Genomic DNA, 20,689 nt, shown 5'->3' with positions numbered 1-20,689 from the left:
TCTATGGTAGAAATGAATATTTTACTAGAATACTCTAACTGAATATTCTATTTCATATTTAACCATTTTCCCCATACAGGTTATTTGTGATATACTTCAATAACTGTATTTTTGCTTGCATTCAGTTGTGGGTAAACTGCAGAATCTTTCTTTAAACAGGAATATGTATTCTTTGAAGAAGTTTTGTCTGAAGTTTTGTCTAAATGTTATCTACTTTCATGTTAATGCTAAGTATAATTTAGGAAGGGAATACTGTTGTGTGCTTGGTTTTACCATAATAAATTATAACACTACCTTCATTTAATAGGGTTTTTAAAAGTTTTTTAAAGGAATAAAGGTTAAATTCATAGCTGTTAGTGACAGGATATAGCATTGTTGTGTGGATTGAGAGACATAAGAATTAGCTCTTTTAAGTTCTGAAATATATGTGGGCACTGATCCTGTTTTCATTAAAAATCAATGGCAGAATTCCCTTGACTTCATTTGGTGCAGAAGTGAGCTTTTAATTTAATTCTCTTTTTTCATCTGCTTGTTTCAAACTAGGACACAGTCTTGGTTTCATTATTAAAAGAAAACGTATACATTTCAATAGGTTCTGTGTTTAAAATACTATATTAGATAAGATGAAGTTGCATGAGAGACCTAAATTTCAAATGTGAAATGATCTATTCCTTTTGTGGAGATAGAAAGGGCAGATTTATTGAAACTTGGTCAATGTGTTTTGACGATGCTGTCATTCAGGTAATTCAAACTTAAAACTGAAAAAAAGCTCATAAGCTCTAAGTCCATAAGCTGGGACTTAGAAATATAGTGTTAGAAGTTTTTGTTCTTGCCTGGATAGATTTTTACAATGTTACCCTTACTGAAAAGTTGTAACCATCCTTTTTTGATAAATGAACAAGAAATAGCAAAACAACAGTGCAGGAAGATTTTAGGTAAATTTAACTTGAGATTTGTAGACTGCATTCACACAGCTTCAGTTGCTGTTTGAACCCCTCCCTGCACCTGGAATGTACTGTCAGTGGCTCTTGTTAACAGTGATCTCAGCTTCCCTGTCTCACTGCAGTTTTAATTATGAACCTTTATTATACATGGTGTGCTAAAGAACCTGTGTTTCCTCACACCAAGCTACCAGACTGAGAAGAAGAGGGAGAGTCAGCCACAGTTTTGGAGAGTCATGTGTGGAGAGGCTCTTTGGGCACGCATGCAAGCCTACCAAGCCTACCAAACCCAGGATGATGGTGCTATATTGTTGGAAATGTTTTCTTTTTTTCTTTTAAAGTTTTTTCTTCTTTCTTGCTTTGATTGGTTGGTGCCTCTCTTCCCTGGGAAATTCAGGACTTTTTCATGAGATGTTTGTTTTGGTTACACAGTCTTTCTGCTTTGTCTTGTGGTAGCATCTGAGCTTGTGAAACAGATTGGGAATTATAAGATGGCAATGTAAGACTTGATTTTAACTTCTTAATGTCTCAATGGCACACTTTAAGTGCCATTACTGCTTCATCTTCTCCAACACATTTAAAGCTCTGCTAGCTGTCTGGCATCAAGCTTGTCAGGGTGCCTGGTATTTTGCCAGACTGTAGAGCCAAGATGCATGAAAATGTCAACAATCTCAGGCTCATTAGTTTTTGGCTTTCCTGGCCTTTTTGTAATGACTGCAGTGCTGCATAAGCTAAGTACTATTTTATTTATTTACTCCTATTAGTTCCAGTGGAGACCACAGCCAACTTTAATGTAAACAGTTAAGCTGTTGAAAGAATGTTCTCCTATTGATTTGTTAATTTAAGTTATTTGCAAAGAAAGCTGCCTGCCAAAGTCTGTTTTCTTGTTAAAAGTTTAGAAAATAATACAGTGTGGATATTTTGTTCTTTTCTTCTTTGCACCTTTTGTCTTCTAAAGCACTAGAACGTACTTGTTGTATTGGATATGTTTTGATTAGGCTTGTAAAACTGCCGTGAACTTACCAGGCTGAAAAGAAAAATGCCCAAAGTAACTTGTTTGTCCTTTATTTATGATTTAATTGGTCAGGCAGAAAGGTTATTTGCCTTGGGAAATGGACACATGAGAACACAGCACAATTTAAAAGCCTTTAATAAGGTTCGTGCTGCCTTTGTCCACATTTTTGAAATGTATTGATTTTTGTCTGTATACTTTCATCATAAAAATATGCAAAAGATCACTCATTAAGGATAGCATACTCTTACAGGGTTCATACACATACTGTATTAAAGAATCTACTAATTTTGTTGGGGAACCTGTTGATTCCCGTTGTAGTGTCAAAGTCTAATGAAAATGTCCAACTTAACTTAAAATTCTTCCATAATATAATATGTCACTGTAGTGTTATAAATTTCTCCATAAAAGCCACTTCGCCCATAATTGGTAATTCTCTAGATACTATCTTCAATATGTGCTGCTACTACTACTACTGATGATGAGGATAAAATCTCTTGTACTATTTACTTCATGTTGAAAACCACTGTGAAAATTATGGTAATGTGAAATAGGAGAGAAGTTTTAAATGATACATAAGCTACCATATACTTGGAAGGAAAGACACTTTTCTTCATGAATTTTAGATTTTTTTTTTTTACAAAACCACATTTTCTAAAGAGAAGTGTATGTATCTAATAGTATGTCTGTTTATCTGCCTAATATTTGAAGAACTGCACTAACTGATGTAATTTTCAAAAAAGTTAGAAGGTTTTCTTTAATGAGAGCTCAGAGCTTGTCATGAACTAATTGACTGCTTCTGTCTCTGACTTCTGGAAAGTTGCCTTTTTAGTCCTGTTTTAGTCTTTAATCTAGGGAAATAAGATCTTGTAATCTGTAAGTAGGACTTTTCAAATATATTGCTATAGTTGTTCTGATCCAGACCAGTTGAACTTTGACTGAAAATCATTACAAGCTGATCGTTGTTTAGTGCTGAAGAAGAAATGAGTTGGTGATGTAAATCCTGTTTCTAGTAGCTGGCTGTCAGCTGCTGAAAATTTAGCTGTTTTTGAGATAGATTTGTTGCTTTTTTTTCCCCCCAGTAAGAGCTCAGGACGTAATCCCTGAAATATATCGGGTTGTTCTGAAAATAAATGTTAAAATGAAACCACATATAGTCTTTGCTCTTGTTTTCAACACTTATGTCGCTGAGCTTTATATTCTCCTGCTGGCTGTAGGAGCTGGATAATGGTCTATTGCTTCTTTTTTTTTTTTTTCTTTTTTTTTTAAATAGCGATTTGTACCAGTAAATCATACTCAAAGCAAATGGGTCAATGGATGGCTTTTTATTGCTGTGAATTTCTGCAACAGTTATGTTGCATTGCCCTTTATGCAATGCAACATAACTGTTCATGAAACAGATGTAAATAGGTGTTTCTTTTTGCCCTTATTCTCTGCTGGTATTCCTTGATGCCTTGAATTAACTACCTTATTCTTTGTTCAGGTTTTCTGAAGTCCACTTCTCTGGGCAGAGGCCCAAGACTGTTTCAAATTTACAAGAAAGCAAAGTTTTCAAATTGATTGACTGTGATGGAAAATTAGTGTTTTGCGCCGGTGGCTGTGGTTAGAGTGGAAAACAGAAAGAAGGGCAAGGGAAGTATCTTCTCGCTATACCATGTAGGAGCAGGAGAACTGCTAAGAGTACCAACTCCTACATGGAATCTGAGAAATCTGCAAGAAATCTGAGTGCTAGGAAATAGTTCTGTGATCTCCTAGCTGCTCGCTAGTACTGTGTGCTTTGTTGAGAGGCAGGGAGATGACTGTCTCCCTGTCCCTGCTCTGAACTTCTTTCTTTCCGTACCTCTTCTCTGAAGTATCTCTGACCCCATCCTATTGTCTTTTCCCATTGCTGTATCCCTTGATCCTGTTAGTTCCAGTGTGATTCTAGGTCAGTTCAAATGCAGTTTTTGTTTAAAAATACTGCATTGCATTTTGAATGCCTCTTTATACTGTGACCAAGGTTACTGTGTTGATAGTACCTTGTGGCAAGAAGAACAGATGCTATATTTTGTCAACTGTACAACTATGAGGAAAGTGCTCTGGAAATGAACTCATTGAATACAATAGTAACCTCTGTATAACTGGTCAATTTTATAGTCTTATTGGTTTGGAAGTTTGTGATACTGCCTTTAATGTCTTTTGGTAAAATGCTAAATTTAATCTGGCGTATTTTAATGAATTTAATATTTAGTACTGCAGTGGCTTTTCCTGGAACTAGATAGAAAAATTTTGGAACCCATACCAGAATACATTACAGGTTTAAAGTGTAAAAGGAGCAAGATCTATAAGTTAAAAGAGATAAAATTAGGTTTAAATTAGATTTTAGGAATAGATTCTTTGCTGTGAGGGTAGTGAATCACTGGAACAGCTGTTCCAGAGGAGCTGTGGATGACCCATCTCTGGAAGCATTCAAGGCCAGAACAGGGCTCTGAGCAGCCTGATCCTGAAAGGTGTCCCGGAGTATGTCTGGGCAGTTGGAATGAGATGACCTCAAAAATCTTTTCCAACTCAGGCCATTCTGCTGTTGATCCATTGATACTGTTGGTCTAAATGAGTGTTTCTAGGAGGATGCTTTTTTTTTTCTGGCTGGTACTCTGAAGCAGTAAAAGTAGGAAACTGATAGTCATATGGAATTATATGAAGTCCTGACACATTCAGACTCAGGGGCCACAAGCTCTTTAGCACAGTGAACATTTGATGTGCATTGGAGAATGATCTGCAAAATGGAGAGACACCAAAGGACTCCATAGCTCTCTCATGATAGCATGAGAGCAGTGGTAGAGCTTTTAATATAAATTAGAACAAGATCTGCTGAGTTAGTTTATTTCTCTGTTCTGTTGCTTAAAGTTGCTGTCTTTATTATATTGAAAAGGTTACAAAAGCTTTTGTGCAGGATAACTAAATTTTCTTTAAATAGTTATCTTTTTACACCTGAAGGCAATTTGTTTGCAAAATAGATGATTCATATTGTTGGGTAACATAGGAACAAATTTTTTCCATTATTGTGTGTAATCTTTTTTTTGAACAAAAGACTTTCACTGTGATTTGTATTAGATATATTTCCTGTGCTTACACATATAAGGGTATGCTTTTACTCCAGGAACAGAAGTATGTTCCATTAAATTCACTGGTAGCACCATTAAAAAACTAAAATGCTGAAACAAAACCAACCCATACACCTGTTTTATTTATTTATAAATTATGGGAAGCAAAACTTTGGCAATATGCTTTTTTTATTTTTTAAAATTTTTTTTTCTTTTTTTCTTTGCCAGGAAGCTGGTGTTGTATAGATTATCAAGTGGAAAAGGAAGTGCTCTATTATTGTTCTTGATACTCCCTCCACCTGTGTTTCTGATACTGTGTTTTATGTGGCTATTGACTCCTAATGAAGTTTGTAAGGATTTAATTTCACATTTTTATGCATGACCAGTGACTTTCTAAGTTTTTTGAAAGAGATGGGAGGAAGAAATGGAATACAATAAAGTCAGGGTAATGTTCTGTGCCTGATTTTTCTCAGGAAACCCCATTAAAAATAAGGCTTGAAATTTTGCTTGAGTAGAGAATGTCCAAAATAAACCTAGAAGAAACCCAGGCAATGCTGATGACATGAGAAATTACTCCAGGTATTTTTGATCTGTCTTCTCCGGCACTCATAGTGCCCACCAGAGGTTTGTGTAATGTCGTAAAAATGTTTTGTGTTTAATTATTGCTAACATTTTACAACTGATGTGCATTTTTGAAAACTGCCTGGCATTTAACTGCTGTTTTCACGGGATTATTTATTGAAAGTTTGTACTATTGAATGTTCTGTCACATTGACTTCGAACTGTGTTTTTCTGCTAAATGTTGGGTTAGGATTGTTTCTTCCTAAATGCGTAAGTTTATATATATCTATGTATAAGATCAATATATAAGATCTACTTATTTGTGTATAATCTAGTCTTTTATGTTCCCTTTACAGGTATAGTGGTTAAGGTGGAGAATGCAAAATATTATCTTTAATAAATTTTTAGGGGTTTTTTTGTCCTCTAACATAAAAGCAGCAAAAATATCATTAGTTTTCAAATTTAAAAAAATAAATGGGCTTCTTCTTTTAAACTTCACACCCTCCCCCCTCCCCTGCTTTGTAAAATTCCTGAATGTTGTTTTAATACATAGGAGTAATGGACTTGTGTCAGTATAAAACATACATTATAGCGTTAGTATAAAACAAACATATAGTAACTTTGTGGCTTTTCTTCAGATTTCTTAGGTGGGTTTTGACCTTGAAACCCTTGGTGTTTTGACAAAAACAGTAGAGAAATCTAATTTACTTGAAGCAGCCTTTCTGTTTTGGCAGGCATGTTTTTTTGAAAATACAGTCTGGGGCCTGACCTTGGCAATATGTGTTGGAACGTGAATATGTTGCTGCAAGTGCTAGTAGTTAACATCAGCTTCTTCCTTATTTTAATATTGGAAACATTATTTCTAGAACATGTGCTTGGCACGCTTAACCTCTGTATGTTACCATACAAATGTCTACAAATGCTGAGCATAAAACTGCAACTTTGTTGGTTTTTGCTTACTTTGGGTTTAAATCCTTGAATAACTTACCTGTAGTTTTATGAGTATGGGTGTATGAGTACACCCACTTGAATTCACAGAATGGTGCTTGTTTTTAGAATAAGCCTTTGTACATGTAGCAAGGTAAAGTTCTGAAGCAAGTTGCAGTAAAATAATATACAAACTTGGAAAGAATTCCAGAATTAGCTCACTGTTTTCCAGACTATGGCATATTTACTTTTGGAGTATCTCTGCACAGAAACTAGTAACCACACTAAACCTGATACCACAATCCCCTGTCCAGATTCAGTTCAGCTGGGAAGATAGACTTAATGTTATTCTGAGTATCATTAATTAAGATATAAATAATGGAAGGAAAGCTGTGAAGTCAGTACATGTACATGGCTTTTTCAAATGGAACATTCTTGCAAGGTGTGGAATGGTGATTTTTTTTCTTTTAGTCATGCCATTGTGAAAGGTCACTTAATCATAATTTTTTAGACTAGAACAGCTGTATTGAAAAACAGGTTAGAATCCACATGGTAGCTTTGAGCTGTACTGAAATTGCATACAGGAGAATAATACAACAAAGATTATCATCTTTAAAATCCTAATCCCAACCCACAAACCTTTTCCTTAATATTCTGAACACTGCTGCTCCTGCCTAGAGTTGACTGCTACTTTGATATCCAGAAATGAGAAAAAGATGATGTTCAGTGTTAAAGAAGTTCCTGGTGCTGCTTCTTCTCTGTAACATCAGCTGTGTATGTAAAACAGCATCTTTAAACAAAAAAAAAAGACTAAATGTCTTTTCTGCCTAGGTGGCCTTTTTCCTAGCAGAGGCAGCTTTTGTGGGGGTGGAACAGAGCTTGGTTTGTTCTGTAGTGTTTCCTGTCCCACAGATGTGGACTGGTAATGTTGGTTTCATGAAGGAAAAATGTTAGGGGTTTTTTGTCTCACAGATAAGTGTTGGGTTCCAAAGTAAAATTACAGAAGTAAGTCTTGTGCCCTCAAGATGGGGTTGTAAAAGTATGTATTCAACATAATTAGGTACCTAATTGGGTGCTTAAAGTTAAGTGATGTATATGCATATGTAAGTAATTAAATTATATTGGGAAATTCTTTATTTGTCATAGTCTGTGCTCTGCTCCCCACAGATGAAATTATATGCAGAATTTATTTTGCAGCTATTTGAAAACACTTTCCAGGTACTTTTTTTTTGTGGTGTTTTGGTTTTTTTTTCTGTGAGATTAACAAAGCTTAAACTATCTGTGACAAATTCAAACCAGTGTGGAAAATACAAAAAGCCTATACCAAAGGGAGACTCGAAAGTAAGTTATATCTGGTGAAATTTGTTATAATTAAACACCCTGAGGTCAGAAATCACTGGGAAGTTCTTTTGTTTGCTTATGAGAGGTGATGAACAATGTAGGTCATGGGATTGAAGTCAACAGCTAACTGTTCTGGAACAGCTTGCTTTAGTAGATTTTCATGCCTTCATCTCTCTTCAGCAGAAAATGCCATAATGGAGAGACCTTTAACAACTTATCTTGTAAGCAAAACCAGCTGTTGGAATGAACCAGCTGTTGGGGAGAAACCAAGGAGTCCCACTTTGTACACACACCTGAGTTTCTGATGAACCTGATGATCAAAAAGAGGATGAACTTTCTCTTAACAATCAGGGAGCAGGCAGAAAACAGCCTCCACAGTATTTGCCTCATTCTAGGTTGTTATCAAAACAGAGATTCTGTTTAAATTGCTCACATCTGAAAACATTTGGAAAAAAGGTAAAGGGATTGCACTGGAGAACAGCCCATCAGAGCTGGAACTGTTGTTGTTTTCAGTTCATTCGTGATGAAGGTCCCTTGGGAAATCCCACTGAATAGTCAGGTTACTGAGTGCTTAATTTTAGGCCTGAAGCGTGGCCATTAATACACCAGAATCTGCCAAATTTATGCTCCATTAGCTACAGGAAAATGCTAGTACTAGAAGGAAAAACAGGCAGCAGGCTACTGGAACAGTACACCAGAAGAGTGTATCAGAATAATTTCCAGTTTGTCATTAGGCTGATTTATTGTCTGTGAAACTTTTAGTCTAAATACTTAACATTAGTTTTTCTGCTGCTTAATTTGAGAAGTACCAATTCCTTGTTTTGCATCAACATTCCCCCCATCCTCACTTCGTGTTGTGACTGGTGTTGGGTAACTTTTAACTATATCCTTTGAGAAGGGAATAGCCTCTGTGCCTCAGTAGTTGGGGCTTGAAATACAGGCTTTAAATTAGCACAGCCTGTCAACTGATAAAGAGGAGCTTATCAGTTCTTGCTGCCTTTTTATAATGCTGCCATTTACTATTAAATACTAATGTTTGAATGGGGAACACTACTGGTGTGAATCACTGTAACATTACTTAGTCCACCTGTCTGGGAGCATGCTCTTGTGAGCAAGCAAATTCATTCTCTGTCATCATTAATTTAATATGAGCTTGTCTTCAGAATTCATTTCTTTGAATTACATCTGCTGCAGTGATTCATTGCTTACTGTCTCTCCTTTGTGGTCAATGTATAAACTGTTAACAGTAAAGGTTACGAGGAGGGTGCAGGTGAAATTCTGCTCCAAGTCCCTGTCACTGCTGAAAATACTGACTTTGTATGCTTTAAGCATATAGAGTTTTGTTTGCAGAGATGGTGTGATTTTAATTGATGATTACATGCAGGAGTTTCACTGTTAAAAAATTCTTCATTTTCCTGAGTAGTCGAATAATCTGTGCAAAGAGCTATTGTGACATCTGTCCATGGATGTGCACGTGAATGTGTGTTTTTCTGCAGTGATAGTTCCATTTTTCTGAAATGGAAAACCTCAAGCTTCTTTGCTTCAGTTTATTCTTGATCATTCAGCAGACCAGTTTCATAGTAAGCATAAGTTACTTTTTTTAGATACTGCTCTTCAGCTAGTCATTTCAACAACTTGAAACAGTACACTAAAGAATTCTAAACAATTTTTTTGTCTGACTTAGATAAGATGTTCCTGATAAGGATTTTTCTGTTTTCATTCTACATGTCTGTTACATATTTCCACATAGATGGAATTATAAAAAATTAAAATATGGCATGTCTGGGTTTTCTTGTGCGTATACTTCTAAAATGTTGTGTTCTAATCAGTCATTATAAATATAATATAAATTGTAAATATTGTATGTTCTGTTATAGGTCATCATATTGTTGAAACTAACTTGTTAGGAAAGCAGTAACAGACTTGTCTAATAAGGGTATGGATACTAGTAAGCTGCTCATCTTGAAGATGACAGAAGAAATTTAAGAGTGCTGTAACTCTAACCAAACCACAGGAAGTATCTGAACACTGTTCTCCAAATGCTGTTTTGATAAAAGCCTTGCCTCTTTATTTTTAGAAGTGAAAGGATTTTCAAACATAAAATTACTTGAGGTTTAATACAATGTGGATAGGGGAGGTTCTTAGGGAATGCAATGTGTAGTTGTGCAATGTAGTTATATCTTCTTTCACCAACTGCTGATTATTTTTAATTTCTCACTCCCTTTTGCCATGTAGCCGTCCTCAGAAGGTGTGTTTGTGTCCTTTCCTGCCTGTTCATCCGCTAAAGGTCTCCACCTGCTTGTATATAATTCAGCATCCAGCAGAGGTGAGTAAGGCTGTGGTCACTATGGGACTTGAGCTCTAATCCTAATGCAGCAAATGGTAGGCAGGAGGAAAGAGCTGTGCTGTCAGCTCATTGTCATGCTTCAACCCCAGACATCAGCTGAGTACCATGCAGTACCACAGTACTTGCCCCTCTGCCAGATGGGATGGGGATGAGAGAGAAAATGTAAAACTTCCTGTGAGAGAGATAAGAACAGTTTAATAAATTAAACAAAGTGAAATACAGGTGTAGTAGTAGTACTACTGCTACTATTAATGATAATTATAGCAACTGATGCATAATACAGTGCTCACCTCCTCCTGGTGCCCAGCCCATCCCTGAGCAGCAATTGGCAGGTCCTGACCATCCCCAGTTTAAATACTGGGCATGATATTCTGTGTCTGAAATAACCATATTTAGCTGGTTCGAGTCATCTGACCTGGACATGTTACCGCAAGATTTCTTGTGCAGTTCCTCACTAGCAGAGCGTGAGATGCTTGAGAAGTCCTTGGCTTAGGTAAACACTACTTAATGTACTTGTAGTTTCGTTGCTGCTATCAACATTATTCTCATCCTGGATCTGGAACACATCGTTGTATCAGCTACTGGGAAAAAATTAATTATATCTCCGCCAAAACCAGGGCAATCATATAATGATTTTTCCTTTTAAACTTCATTACTGAATGCCAGTTCATCTGAGTTGTTATATTTGTTGTTCAGTTCTTTTGAATTATTGTATCTTCTGAAATCACACCTTATTTATGTAATTCTATGCAAGCAAGACTTCTCAGCTGTATAGTCCTACTGGAATTGAAATCTACTTGCCTTTGTACAAATTGTAAGAATGAAATAACATTATTATTAAGTAACATTACATAAAATAAAGGCTCATGGGTGTGACTTGTGGGGTATCTTGTACAAGGCCAGGAGTTGGTCACCATGATCCTCATGGGTCCCTTCCAACTCAGCGTATTCTGTGAACCTCTGAACACTGTGTCTCACAGCAGTGCTAAGAGTTGATCCATGGAGAAATGTATTTTGATTACAGTAGTGGTCTTTTATTGATGATAGTGTTCTGTTAAAAATGTGAATTAAGCTATTCATCTTAGTGATGACCTTACCTATTTCTCCAGTGAAAAACTGCAGTTCAGCTTCAGAACAGTATGTTTTGGTTTACCAACAGGAGGTTGTACATTGATGTTTTTCTCTTTGGTTGACAGTGGCCTATGGAGATGGATCATAAGGTGTTTAGAAATTGTACCACAGTTACACAGATTTGGGTATATGGTGGGTCTGCAAATTAGACTGTGATTTTCAGAAAACTGTACTCTCATGGTGCAGCTGTTTGCTTGACACTACACAGCTATTCAGTAAACATGCAAAGAGTAATTTCCTGAAGGAATTTAAAAGGAACACAACTTCAATTTAAAAAAAAAGTCTTCTCTTGCAGGGAAATAAAACAGAAGCCATGACATGTTTGGGCCCTAAATGGGAAAACTGATTTTTAATGGACTGTGTATAATAGAAATACTCCTCTGTGTTACTTCCTACTTTAAAAGTACCTAAATATACACTGAAGTCACTTCCTGGGAGAAAGAAGTTTAAAAATATTCCAGAGATATCAAATTGGCATTTTAATTGTGTTTAATTCCCCATTCATGGGGGAGAGTATTAGAAAAAGTCTGCAGATTATTCTGGATATTTACAGCCCTCCTGTGTCTGTCTGGAAGGCTATCTACAATCTTTTATTATTTACCAATCAGAATAGCTGTTACAGTGGGATACAAGTTTTCTGTGACTCTATATTGCATAATGATAATTCATAAAATAAACTATAATTGGAAGACCACTATGGTAACTATCCAACTATATGAGGGCCCTTGGCTTATCAGAGATAAGTCCTATTAAATGGTTGGAAGGTAAGAAGACCATACAGTGATCTTTGGAAGTGGTCACAGGTGGTGCTTTTCATTGCATAACTGCAGAGGCATGCATGACAAAAAGTAAGTTCCCTTTGCTGCTCACACTCAAAACACAATCAGTCTTGAAGGCAGATGAGCCTTTTGGACTGTATCTGATCCTTCAGTCTGGTATTGCATTACAGATACACTCTTAACAGTCTGTTTCAAAAATAATCCATTAAACTAACCAGGTAGAGAATATCTTTCCCCTGCTGCACATCGGTCTTAACTGTCATCCCCCATATGCTTCATTGTTGGCTTTGGAAATCTGCAGTGCGTTGAATTAAGCCTTCAACTCTGGTCAAATGGTGCTATTGAGACTGGTATTGAGGGAAGATAGTAATGTAGAAAGTCAGGAAAAACATTTCCCGTGTTCTGATTAATGTGACTAATGTCTTCACATTCACACTATCCAGAGACCAAGCTGCCAGTTAGACCTGTGCACGTATCAGGTGTTGTAAAAGGGAGAAGAATCACTTGTTGTAGAACAGCGGATTACATGTGAGAAATTGTACTGCCAAACTTCCATTTTGCATAATAGCCACATGAATTATTTAGATTTTTATTTGTGGAGGAATCCAAGGATAATACAGCATTCCGTGTCAAGGTGTAAATACTTGGTTTCAGATCACTGTTATGGCACCATTGCTCATCATGACACTAATTTAAAAACTAAAAATATAGAAATCCAGCATCAGGACTAGTGCGAAGGTGATGGAATTATTTGCTCAGTCTGATTTATTTTTTTCTTTGCATATAGGTAAATATATATATATATATGTGTATATATATATATATATATATACACATATATATATATAAGGAAATAGAATAATTTTGTAATTTTTCCTTTTTTCATGCCTGCTGTTATTATACAGAGGTCAGTGGCATAGCTAGGTGTAGAAACTCCTTTTTGTCTTACTTAAGTGATTGCAAGTAGGATGTAGACCATTATGTACTTTTCAAAACGTGAGTGATATGTGTAACTTAGGACAGAACCCTGAAGCATTTATTTGTGGAAATTGAGCCCTAGTTCTCAATTTTCTACCAATTCTGATACTATTTTGTTAATGCTAATGCTTTTTTTTCCCCACTGTTTATTATTCAGTGATTTTCTCTGAAGTTTTGTTACTGTTTGTTATACTGATAGCCTAGTTCAAATTTATGATGGTGGTCATAGATTAGTTGAGACTGAATTCAGTATTGTCAATCAAAACAATATAATTTGAAGCATCAAGACTGAGTTTTTTTTTCCCTGAAGATTTTTTGTGCTGTTACCTGCTAAAATTTTTTCTCTGTCTGTAGTCAACAGAATTTGATAGAAAATGAAAACATCAGCAATTCATAGAAGCCTTTCTTGATTTTATTCAAAAGTAACTTTTCTTCTTTTTACAGGAAAGTCGAGTGTTAAGAACGGTACCTTTGCTAGCAGCTTGTCTCCCTCCAGATAAATGCAAAATTTTGGTTGGTCGACGTTTTAACGAAGACAGGTGAGCAGGATTGCCTGTGCATTTTGTGGTTCTCTGTAAATCATAGAAATATGTCTTTCAGTGTCTTTTTAAATAGCCAACAGTGTTCCTAATTTTTATTTCAACACTCACCTTTGATATAAGCTTCTGATTTCCAAAGATAGTCAGAAGCACTTGATGTTCTTCCTGCAGGTTATAGTCTCAGTTCTGCACTCTTGGAATATTCAGATGGCTATTTTTATACTCTTGCCTGTTTCCAGTTCCGTTCTTTCCTAGTACTATTCTGTTTTGTTCTTTTTTGATTTGCTTTATCTGACTAACCATTTGGTGTCACTGAAGTAAAACTAATAATTTTTTCTCAAGTGTGGAAAATTGAGAAAGCAGCCTCATTGTGAGAAACTCTTTAAAAAAATATATATTCACTTTCTTCTTCCTCTTAAATTAATCATAAGAAAGCATAGCTCTCAGAAATTTTAAATTATTTTTTCCTAATATTCTGAGATGTTGGAAAATACTGCTTTCCCATATCTTTAATCTTCATTAGATGAAGCTAAATCTTAGAAACCAGGTCTTGGTACAAATGCCAGTGAAGCTTTACTGCATTTTCAATAACACAAATAGAAATTGTGAATACTTAAAAAGGAAATTAATTCTCAAATTGAGTTGAATCCTTAGAGGAACTTTTGTGTGTTGTTAATATTTGCTGTTTTCTTTTCCTTCAATTAAAATTGAATGGTAATGTTAATACACATGACATGGTGAGCAACATGTGGGGGAGAACAGAGGGGTAGCTAGGGCATCTGTTGTCTCAATTCAGTAAAGTAATTACTTATTCCTGAATACAGGATTAAGGTATAATTTATATAGCTGGATATACACTGTACAGTATGGTTTTCTGAAACTGTTTTTACAAAATTACAAAAGCCTTTACATTTGAAGGATGTCAATTAAAATGCTTTCTGCAAAGACAGAGAACTTCAAAACAATGGAATGTAGCAGGATGGGCAAAAGAAGTGCTAATGTCTTTTCCCTGCATTGTTCATAGACTTGTACAACTACAGTATATTTGAGCAGTATATTTTTTATTCGCTATGGAAGTGTTAGGGCAGAAAACAACTATTGTCTCTTATGTATAAATAAAATACAATTTATTGGATTAATGCTCTTTTTAGGCTACTAATAAAATTTTCTAGGCAATTGTTTTTGTATAATAATACTGTTCCACTCAGAAATAATTTTGGGCATATATTGACCAGAAATAACTGTATCTAATATCTAGCATGTCAAAAATTTGAATTATTTTGGTACCAGACTTTATTTATAAACAACCTTGTCACTATAGTGTTTAAGTTTCATTTTCTATTTTGTTTATATTTGGATGGTGTGATTTTGCCTTTATTTTATTTTTCTGGAAAGGTAATCTAATCCTCAGGCCTCCCCTCCTTGCAAATATTCACACTTTGGTGATTCTGGATGCTGTGATAAAATTATAGATTTTAATGAAGGAACACTTACAAGACACCAGATGCAAATATTTCTATCCCACCACCCTGTTACTTAGGACAGTGTGGGAACAATTACAAATTTATCTGCACTGCTCTCTGAAATCAAGCCACACAAAGTGCTGGTTCTGCACCTGGGATGGGGCAACTCTGCCTGTGTGTGTAGACTGGATGCTCAAAAGCAATGATGTGGAAAGGGACCTGGGGGTCCTGGTCGATGGTGAGCCAGCAGTGCCCTGGCAGCCAGGAGGGCCAAGCGTGTCCTGGGGGGCATCAGTCACAGCACCACCAGCCGGGCAAGGGAGGGGTTTGTCCTGATGTGCTCTGCTCTGGGGCAGCCTCACTTAGAATATTGTGTGCAGTTTTGGTCACCACAATATAGATGGCATTGAGCTGTTAAAGAGTGTCCAAAGGAGAGTAATGAAGGTGGTGAAGGGCCTGAGGGGTAGCTCTGTGAGGAGTGTCTGAGGTCACTTGGTCTGTTCAGCCTGGAGGAGACTGAGGGGAGACCTCATTGCAGTTACAACTTCTTGTGAGGGAAAGAGGAGGGGCAGACTCTGATCTCATCTTGTGACCAGCAAAGGAACCCAGGGGAATGGCCTGAAGTTGTGCTAGGGGATATTTAGGTTAAATATCAGGATAAGATTTTTCACCCTGGGGGCAGTTGGGCACTGGAACAGGCTCCCAAGGGAAGTGGTCACAGTGCCAAGCCTGTCTGAGTTCAATAAGCATTTGGTCAATACTCTCAGGCACATGGTGTGACTCTTGGGGTGTCCTGAGCAGGAGTGGGAATTGAGTCAATGATCCTTGTGGGTCCCTTGCAATTCAGCATATTCTATGATGTTATGGTTCTATGATTCTATGAAATCTCAGTATATTTGCCAGCCCTCCTACAGTTCAGTAGTTTAGATCAGAAATTAAATTAACCACTTGGGAAAATTTGTAGCTTCACTTTAAAAGTAATAAAATGAAACTTATTTCTGTTGATTTTCTGTAATGCTGTTTGAGGTAATTTTTTACAATAGATGTGGCACTTTCTAGTGCTTGTTCAGAAAGAGGAATTCTTACTATATCAATTAATTGAGTTTTACCACTTAGCAAATAATGTAAAATTGTTTACTGGTTGTGGTTCTTTACTCAGTTAACTTTTTTGTGAGCTTTTTGTGTGCTTTGTTGTCATTATGCTATCAAGCTAAATTCATGCATCTTTGCCCCTGACCTCAGTCAAGAATGACTAGATGCAGGCAGAGATCATCACAGCTTTTGTCATTTTGTGTGTGAAAGTAATTAGTGCTGGTTAACTGAACATCTACTAATTTCCATCCAAAACTGTACTTTACCATATCAAATTTCAGATCTCTCAATATAAATTAGATAAAATTCTCTCTGGCTATTTTTTCTTTGAGTACTATAGACTTCAGCTTTACAGTAAGACCAGAACAGTTCCTTTCTTGCTACTCCCTCCTCCTCACACTTTCTCTCTCCCTCAGTGTGTGTGCTCTCCACTGGCTGCAGTGCCTTTCTGTTGAGCAGTATATTTGCTATTCACTATGGAAGTGTTAGGGCAGAAAACAATTATTGTCTCTTATGTATAAATAAAATACAATTTATTGGATTAATGCTCTTTTTAGGCTACTAATAAAATTTTCTAGGCAATTGTTTTTGTATAATAATACTGTTCCACTCAGAAATAATTTTGGGCATATATTGACCAGAGATAACAACTGTATCTAATATCTAGTATGTCAAAAATAGTGGAATACTATCTCTGGGTGTATTCACAGGGAACACATAACAACTCTTGCAGCTTACTTACTACCAAAACCTTGACATGAACCCAGCACAGCATATGTCACATATGAAGAGAGGTTGTAGTGAGGTGAGTGTTGTATTCTTCTCTGAACCAGCAAGCAACAGACAGAACAAGAAGAAATGACTCTCAAGATGTGCTTCAGTGAGAGGTTTAGGTTGGAAAATCCCTCACCAAAAGGACTGTCAGGCAGTGGAACAGGCTGCCCAGGAAAGTGGTTGAGTCACTGTCCCAGGAAGTACTTAAAAAACTTGTACATAGGGAGTTTGGGGATATGGTTTAGTGGTGGACATGGCAGTGTTAAGTGTCCAGTTGGACTTGATTGTGTTTGAGGTCCTTTCCAATGTAAACAGTTCTATGATGATCCTTGTGCTAATGTTTCTGTTCTTAAAAATTATGCTTTACATACAAAGAAAGTAGATTAATGATAGAAAATTAGATAAAACAGAGGCACTCTTGCTGGATATCTCTTATGCTTCAGTCCTGATACTAAAGGCCTCTTTCTGAATGTGGAAAGGACAGAGGGTTTTAATGCATTTTATTACCTGATGGTTAATGACTACCTTATAGGAATTATGGCAGTCCGCAGTCTTCCAAGCACAGGAGTACTGAGAGAGGCAGAGGCACCTGCCTGTAACTAAGTTGAGATAGTAAAAATAAGAAAAACTGAGAAGTCCACATTAACCTGATGGTTTTCTACATAATATATTAGCATCTATTCTTTCTTAGTAGTATTGTTTGCTACTAAATGTCAGTGTTACATTTTAAAAATTTGAATGCTTGCCTTTCACACTGGATCCATGTTGAATTAAAACCATCTAGAGAGTGTGAGAGCAACTGAGTAGATGTGTAATGAAAATGTATATGGTACAAATATGGGATTGTGTTTAAATTACACATTTCGAGAGCATGCATCCCAGAAATAATGAAATGCTACTTAAGTGCAATCATGAGAATGTATAAATCTTGTGTGACAAAGTGGTTGGATATTCACACATGAATGAAATATCTGAATAGTTCTGCTTAGCAGAGATTGTTGTTGTGCTAAATGGATTATAAAAGCCTACAATACCTGCTGCATTCCAAAACTAAGGCTGATTTATAAGAGAAGCAAGTATTGTAGGTATTTCTCTTAGGGAGCTCAAGGCCATAGTTGTATCTTAGAGCATAACTTTTAAATTGTGTTGTCTGTTTGAGCTTTATGTTAGCTGCAGGCCGTGTCAAGCAGATAAAAAATTTGTATTGGTGTATTTATAGAAAGAGAAAATTATTATATTCAGATTGATTTTACTTTTAACTCTTGCAATAAAGATCTTACCTGGATTGAGGTAAATTACTACAACTGTAAATGATGCAAATTGCTTTTTCTTGGGAATTCCAACATTTTCTGAAGTCTGAAAGTCTGCGAGTACTGCAAAGTGCCAGTAAAAGTATTGGAAATGTCATAGTGAATGATTTTTCTTCAGCATAGTCTTTATAGAGGATATTCCTTCAATTAGTTGAAATCATTCTGTTTTAAGGATAAGAGCAACCAAGGGCCATCATTGGCTGTCAATATTCATTACACATATACTATAGAATTGCAGAATACCAGCATTTGATCAAGGATCATCTGATCCAAACTTTTTAGAAAAAGCACACTCTAGAAAAGATGTTTAAACTGTTCAGACAAATCTTAAGTGTTCCAGAGTTGGGGAAGTCATGGAAGTAACACTTGGTGGGAACTTAAGTGATGAAAGGACTAAGAAGAGGAAAGACTAGGAGAGTTGTGATTGTTTATCCTGGAAAGGACATGAGCTAATTGCAGCCTTCTAGTACAGGAAGGGAGTCTACCAGATAGATGGAGAGAGACTATTTACAAGGGCATTTAGTGATAGAACAAGGGGGAATGGATTCATTCTGAAAGAAAGTAGGTTAAATTAAATATTAAGAAGAAATTGTTTGCTTTGGGGGTTGTGAGACATTGGGACAGATTGCCCAGAGAAGCTGTCTTGATATGTTCAAGGCCAGGCTGGATGGGGCTCTGAGCCGCCTTATCTAGTGGGAGGTGTCCGAGCTTGTGGCAAGGAGGTTGGAATGGAATGATGTTTCAGGTCCCTTCCAAGCCAAGCCATTCCATGATTTTGTGATAATTCTATGATCCTTGGATAAGTATGCATTGAAAACCAGTGTTTCCGACTAAATTGTCAACTAAAACATCAGTTGTGGTATTCATAATATGAACTTAGAGCTTGATAATCAATATGAATTTTGAATAGTTGTAATAATTCATTTTTTTTTAATCCTCTAAGAGCATTTAAAATCTCTTCTGTCTCAGAATTAGGATAGTTTGCTCTTTGAAGACTTGGGTTCTTAAGGCAAACATGAAAATAAATGACCAGTTTTAAACCTTGTGTACTAGATACTGATTAATGGGATGGCCTCTTGCTTTTATGTAACAAGATTGTTGGTTAAATTAAAATGATACCAAATTACTATAGTGTAAGTAAAGTTTGATAAATAGTGGGCAGAAAAGTTTCCATGTACTTCTGTTTGCCACAGGCTTATTTTACAGATTTCCAGTTTCTATTTACAATTATTTTCCTGTTCATTTTGGAAAGACAGATCACTATGTTTTGGTTTTGTTTGTTTGTTTGTGTGTTCGTTCTTTGTAGTAAATGATGTTGACAGGAATGAAACACAGTGTTGAATCAGTCTGGACTGATTTGCTGTTTGCTGGAGGGAGGTTGGCTGGCAGTGAGGGTGGTCAGATAGTGGAATACTATCTCCAGACTTATTGGTACACTGAATTCCATTCCACATTCATTACATATACATCCTGTATGGTTCCATTTGAGTCTTAATCTCAGGATCTCGATGTCTTGCACTTCAATCCTGTCTGAATTTAACATTCTTAAAATTGTTTTTTTGACGTACCTCCTCAGAGAGTGATAATGGAGTGCAGATTTAAGTACATTTTGTATATATCACCTCAAAATCCATTATTAGCTATTTCTTTCTTCCCTAGTCCTCCCCAATCCTACCACTGCTTCCCCCTACAAATGCACGTTATTGCTTGATTTTTGGAGAAGTGGTGCAGGTGTCTGTTTCCTGGGACTTAAAAGCTCCAGGTGACAGTGACAATAGGAATTCCTCAGTGTGAACTTAGATTTTTACATCTTAGTGTGCCTGTGTCTGGATCTTGCACCTAGTGGATAGGTATCGTGAAGAGCCCACTTGATGTGCTGGCTATTGTTAATCCCATTCCAATACGCCTAAAATGTGCTGGCTTCTCTTTCCGCTTTGCATGGTATTGCAACTGCATATAGCTCTTCTCATCCTACCAAATCAGTTTACACCTTATAACCACTAAGGTATCATGCAGAATTAATTTCTTAATTGATGTCACATGCTTTGGACAGTCAACCCTTGCTTTATATTTCTTCATGCTTTTTGATTGAAGTGAGACTGAAGACTGAGAAATGAGTTCCAGACAAGTAATGCAGTTTTTATTACAACACTAGCCTTTTCTTGCGTTCTCCCCTACCAGTCTGCTTGTCTGCTCCATTCTGGTGAGACCCCATCTGGAGTAATGTGTCCAGCTCTGAGCCCAACACAGAAAAGATACGGACCATTGACATGTTGGAATGAGTCCAGAGAAAAGTCATGAAGATGGTCAGAGGGCTGAACACATCTCTTATGGGAAAGGCTGAGAGTTAGAATTGTTCAGTCTGGAGAAGAGAAGGTTCCAAGGGAGACCTTATGGAAGCCTTTTGGTAC

General features: G+C 36.5%; 1 protein-coding gene across 1 annotated transcript in view; it reads left to right on the top strand.

Moving 5' to 3' along the window:
* Positions 1-20,689, top strand: part of DTWD2 (DTW domain containing 2) — a 62,774-nt gene that overhangs the window by 14,094 nt on the left and 27,991 nt on the right. Inside the window, exons 2-3 of the mRNA XM_059873988.1 lie at positions 10,101-10,191; positions 13,545-13,639. Of these exons, the coding sequence (XP_059729971.1) occupies positions 10,101-10,191; positions 13,545-13,639 (186 nt within the window). The remainder of the gene's footprint in view (positions 1-10,100; positions 10,192-13,544; positions 13,640-20,689) is intronic.

Source organism: Haemorhous mexicanus, chromosome Z, assembly GCF_027477595.1.
Source record: "Haemorhous mexicanus isolate bHaeMex1 chromosome Z, bHaeMex1.pri, whole genome shotgun sequence".
Taxonomy (NCBI): Eukaryota; Metazoa; Chordata; class Aves; order Passeriformes; family Fringillidae; genus Haemorhous; species Haemorhous mexicanus.
This window is presented reverse-complemented; position numbering and strand designations above follow the sequence as displayed.